At 48.0% G+C, this 5,000-nt stretch overlaps 1 protein-coding gene across 1 annotated transcript in view; it reads left to right on the top strand.

Annotated features, from left to right (window-relative positions):
• The first annotated feature begins 4,522 nt into the window (after positions 1 to 4,522).
• Positions 4,523 to 5,000, top strand: part of LOC128354856 (CLIP-associating protein 1-A-like) — a 3,162-nt gene continuing 2,684 nt past the window's right edge. Inside the window, exons 1-2 of the mRNA XM_053314997.1 lie at positions 4,523 to 4,540; positions 4,585 to 4,608. Of these exons, the coding sequence (XP_053170972.1) occupies positions 4,523 to 4,540; positions 4,585 to 4,608 (42 nt within the window). The remainder of the gene's footprint in view (positions 4,541 to 4,584; positions 4,609 to 5,000) is intronic.

Below are 5,000 nucleotides of genomic sequence, written 5' to 3'. Positions count from 1 at the left end.
TCCTCTTCCTCCTTCACCTCCTCCTCCTGCATTGCTTTCTTTCTGTCCATCTCTCCGTCTTTCTTCCTCTTCCTCCTCTTCCTCTTCCTCCTCCTCCTCTTCCTCCTCCTCCTCTTCCTTCCCCTTCCTCTTCCAACTCCTTCTCCTCCTCTTCCTCCTCATCGTCCTCGTTCTCTTCCTCCTCATCCTTCTCGCCCTCCTCCTCTTCCTCCTCCTCCTCATCCTTCTCCTCCTCCTCCCCATCCTCCTCCTCCTCATCCTTCTCCTCCTCATCCTCCTCCCTCCTCCTCGTCCCTCCTCCTCCTCCTCCTCCTCCTCCTCCTGCACTGCTCTCTGTCGCTCCGTCTCTCCTCCTCTTCCTCCTTCTCTTCCTCGTCCTTCTCTTCTTCGTCCTCCTCCATCTTTCCTCCTCCTCTGACTCTTCCTCCTCATCCTTCTCTTCCTCATCCTCCTCCTCCTCCTTCTTCTGTTCTTCCTCCTCCTCCTCCTCCTCCTCCTGCACTGCTCTCTGTCCGTCTCTCCGTCTCTCCGCCTCGCCTCCTCCTCCAGCTCGGAGCAGGATCCCTCGCCCCAGCATGAGTCAGGGCTGCAGCCGCGAAACCAGTCGCGAGAGCAGCCGTGACACCAGCCCCTCCAGGGGTTTCTCCCCCCTGGGTGAGTAACAAAGACCCCCCCCCCAGCCCCTCCAGGGGTTTCTCCCCCCTGGGTGAGTAACAAAGACCCCCCCCCCCCCCCCCCCCCCCAAATAAAAGAAAGCACTTCTCTTTACACCTGATATTAACCCTCCTGTTGTCCTCAAGTCAAGGAAGGAAGGGAGGGAAGAAGGAAAGGAGGAAGGAAGGATGGCAGGAGGGAAGGATGGAACAGAGGAAGAAGGAAGGAAAGGAGGGAGGGAGGGAGGAAGGAAAGGGGTGAGGGAGGAAGGAAGGGAGGAAAGAAAGAAGGAAAGGAGGGATGAAGGAAGGGAAGGAGGGGGGGAGGAAGGATGGAACAGAGGAAGAAGGAAGGAAAGGAGGGAGGAAACAAGGAAGGAGGGAAGGAGAAAGGAAAAGAAGAAGGAAGGAAGGATGGAACAGAGGAAGAAGGAAGGAAATGAGGGAGGAAGGAAGGAAAGGAGGGATGAAGGAAGGGAGGAAAGGAAAGAAGGGAAGAAGAAAGAAGGAAGGGAAGAAGAAAGACGGTAGGAGGGACAGGAAACAAGGAAGGAGGGAGGGAGAAAGGAAAAGAAGAAGGGAGGAAAGAAGGAGGGGGGAAGGAAGGGAGGACAGAAGGAAGGGAGGTAGGAGGGAGAGAGGGAAGAAGGAAGGACAGACGGAAAGAAGTAAGTAAGGACAGACGAAAATAAGGAAGGAAGGAAGGAAAGAAGGAACAGTGAAAACAGGAAGGTTACTATAAGAAGTTAATATCAGGTCTCATCATGTGTTTCTGCTTCTATGTCTGTTTGTTTCCCGCCTAAAATCTGCATGCTCTGAGATTAAATGTTCCACTCTGAGATTAATCTAATCTAATCTAATCTAATCTGAGTTAAAGGATGTTTAAGATTAAAGGTGTTTATCTCCTCCAGCGAATCGCCGTCACTCCCGCTCCACCAGCGCTCTGCCGTCCGCTGAGTGCTACTCAGGTGATCCGAGAGTCTCAGCCAGGAGGTTCACTCAGTCAGCCAGGAAACCCCTTAACTTTACCCTTAACCCTTATACCCTTAACTTTACCCTTAATCCTTAACTTTACCCTTAACCCTTATACCCTTAACCCTTATACCCTTAACTTTACCCTTAATCCTTAACTTTACCCTTAACCCTTATACCCTTAACTTTACTCTTAACCCTTAACTTTACCCTTAACCCTTAACTTTACCCCTTAACTTTACCCCTTAACCCTTATACCCTTAACTTTACCCTTAACCCTTAACTTTACCCTTAACCCTTAAATTATACCCTTAACCCTTAAATTCATACCGTCCTTCCTTCCTTCCTTCCTTCCATTTGTCTCTTTCCTTCCTTCCCTCCTTCCTTCCGTTTGTCTCTTTCCTTTCCTCCCTCCTTCCTTCCTTCCGTTTGTCTGTCTGTCCTTCCTTCCCTCCTTCCCTCCGTCCGTCCTTCCTTCCTTCCTTCCATTTGTCTCTTTCCTTCCTTCCCTCCTTCCTTCTTTCCGTCCTTCCTTCCTTCCTTCCTTCCGTTTGTCTGTCTTTCCTTCCTTTTCTCCATCCTTCCTTCCTTCCCTCCTTCCCTCTGTCTGTCCTTCCTTCCCTCCATCCTTCCTTCCTTCCTACCTACCTTCCTTGCTTCCTTCCGTTTGTCTGTCTTTCCTTCCTTTTCTCCATCCTTCCTTCCTTCCCTCCGTCTGTCCTTTCTTCCTTCCATCCTCCCTCCTACCTTCCTCCCGTCCTTCCATCCTTCCTTCCATCCTTCCTTCTTTCTGTCCCTCCCTCTCTTCCTTCCTTCCTTCTGTTTGTCTCTTTCTGTCCTTCCCTCCTTCCTTCCCTCCTTCCTTCCCTCCTACCTTCCTTCCTTCCCTCCCTCCTACCTTCCTTCCTTCCCTCCTTCCTTTCGTCCTTCCCTCCTACCTTCCTTCCCTTCCTTCCTTCCCTCCCTCCTTCCTTCCTTCCCTCCCTCCTTCCTTCCTTCCTTCTTTCCTCCCTTCCCTCCCTCCTTCCTTCCTTCTTTCCTCCCTTCCTTCCCTCCCTTCCTTCCCTCCCTCCTTCCTTCCTTCCTTGGCTATTGAACTAAATCAGTTCTACTTCCTGCTTTAATAAATAATGTATCCTTAATCTTACTTCCTGTTTGTTAATCATCTGGCTGACTGAGTTTTCCTTCCTTGTTGATGTCTCACTTCCTGCATGGCCGACCTCCTGGCTCACAGCAGGGGGGCGACACACACACACACACACACACACACACACACACACCAGGAGGTTGTTAAACTGGGATGAAACATTTCTGCTTGGACTTTATTTTAAATTAAATATTTTTTGCAGCTTTATAAGGATTTTTTTTTTTACGTGATGTTGTTTTAATGGTAGTTTGCTTGTTGCCATGGTTACTGGATGCTTTGATTTTTACCTCTTTTTTTTTGCATATTTTGGTTCGAGTATAAAACTATTACGCAACTTCAACACCTTTTATTTTGAAGTTTTTTGAACAATGGACCAAGACTTCCTTCACTCTTAAATAAAAAAAATACCCTTAAAGTTTATTTTTTGTTTAAAAGTGAAGAATGAATTAGTCTTCTCCATTTAAAATACAGATTAACCCTTTACATACTGTTCATATTCTGACTCTTTATTACTCTACTCTCTATCAGCTGCACAAAAACAAAAAAAGAAGCATTTTATTTCCATTCTTGTAAATTTAGAGCCATATTTTAATTAAAGTGTTTATAAAGTTTTTATAACAGCTTTTAAATGTTAAAAAATGAACAGAATGTAAAAAGGTTCCTGAACTGCACCTTTAACCCTCCTGTCGTCCTCCCGGGTCAAATTGACCCCGTCTCTCTTTTTAGCTGTTCCTCTTTTCCTTCCTTCCTCTATTCCTTCCTTCTTTCCTCCCTGCCTGCCTCCCTCCTTACTCCTTTTCTTCCTTCCTTCCTCCTTCCCTCCTTCCTTTCTCCCTCTTTCCTTCCTCCCTTCCTTCTCTCCTTACTTCCTTCCTTTTTTTCCTACCGCCTTACTCCTTTCCTGCCTTCCTTCCTTCCTCTTTTCCTCCTCCCTCCTTCCTTACACTATTCCTTCCTTCCTTCCTTCCTCTTTTCCTTCTTTCCTTCCTTCCTCCTCTCCTCCCTGCCTGCCTCCCTCCTTACTCCTTCCCTTCCTTCCTTTCTTCCTTCCTTCCTTCCTCCCTTCCTTCTCTCCTTACCTCCTTCCTCTTTTCCTACCCCCCTCTCTCCTTACTCGTTTCCTTCCCTTCCTTCCTTTCTTCCTCTCTCCTTACTCCATTCCTTCCTTCTTTCCTTCCTTCCTTCCCTCCTTCCTTCCTTCCTTCCTTCCTTCCTTCTTCTTTCCTTCCTTCCTCCTTTCCTCCCTGCGTGCCTCCCTCCTTACTCCTTTTCTTCCTTCCTTCCTCCTTTCCTCCCTCCCTGCTTCCTTACTCCTTTCCTTACTCCTTTCCTTCTTTCCTTCCTCTTTTCCTCCTTACTCCTTTCCTTCCTTCCTTCCTTCCTTCCTTCCTCCCTCCCTCCTTACTCATTTCTTTCCATCCTCTTTTCCTCCTTACTCCTTTCCTTCCTTCCTTCCTTCCTCCCTTCCTTTGCCTTGAGGACAACAGGAGGGTTAAATCAGCACGGTCTCATTTTTATCCCACCTTCAATCCTCGCCGATATGAACTCACTCCTCCTCATCGTCACCTCCTCATCGTCACCTTGCTTCCTCTTTCAGACCGGCTCGCCCATCAGGCTCGGATCTCCGCCTCCGTCAACGCCATGAGGATCCTCAACACCGGCACCGAGGTGGAGGCCGCCGTCGCCGATGCTCTGGTAAGAATAAAGCTAGTCTGGTTTTTTTAATATGAAATTTAAAGGAAGTGATGTCATGCGGTGCGACCCTGCAGTAATCCCCTCTGTGCTCTTTCTTCCTGGACGTTGTTCATTCAGCTGTTAGGAGACTCGAGGAGTAAGGTACAAATACATCTCATTATGTCCCTGCATGCAGTTACTGGATCCTTCCTTCCTTCCTTCCTTCCTTCCTTCCTTCCTTCCTTCCTTCCTTCCTTCCTTCCTTCCTTCCTTCCTTCCTTCCTTCCTTCCTTGATTCCTTCCTTCCCTCTGTCCTTCCATTCATTCCTTCCTTCCTTCCTTCCTTCTTTCCTTCCGTCTTTCCTTCCTTCTTTCCTTCATTCCTTCCTGATGAATTTCATCTGCCTCAAAGCTGATCCATTCTACAGGATCCTTCCTTCTTTCCCTCTTTCCTTCCTTCCTTCCCTCTCTCCTTCCTTCCTTCCCTCTTTCCTTCATTCCTTCCTTCCCTTTTACCTTAATTTTTTCCCTTTTTCCTTCCTTCCTTCCATCTT

The sequence above is a fragment of the Scomber japonicus genome, unplaced genomic scaffold (assembly GCF_027409825.1).
Source record: "Scomber japonicus isolate fScoJap1 unplaced genomic scaffold, fScoJap1.pri scaffold_742, whole genome shotgun sequence".
NCBI lineage: Eukaryota > Metazoa > Chordata > Actinopteri > Scombriformes > Scombridae > Scomber > Scomber japonicus.
The sequence above is the reverse complement of the archived record's forward strand: the minus strand, read 5'-3'. Positions and strand labels throughout refer to the sequence as shown.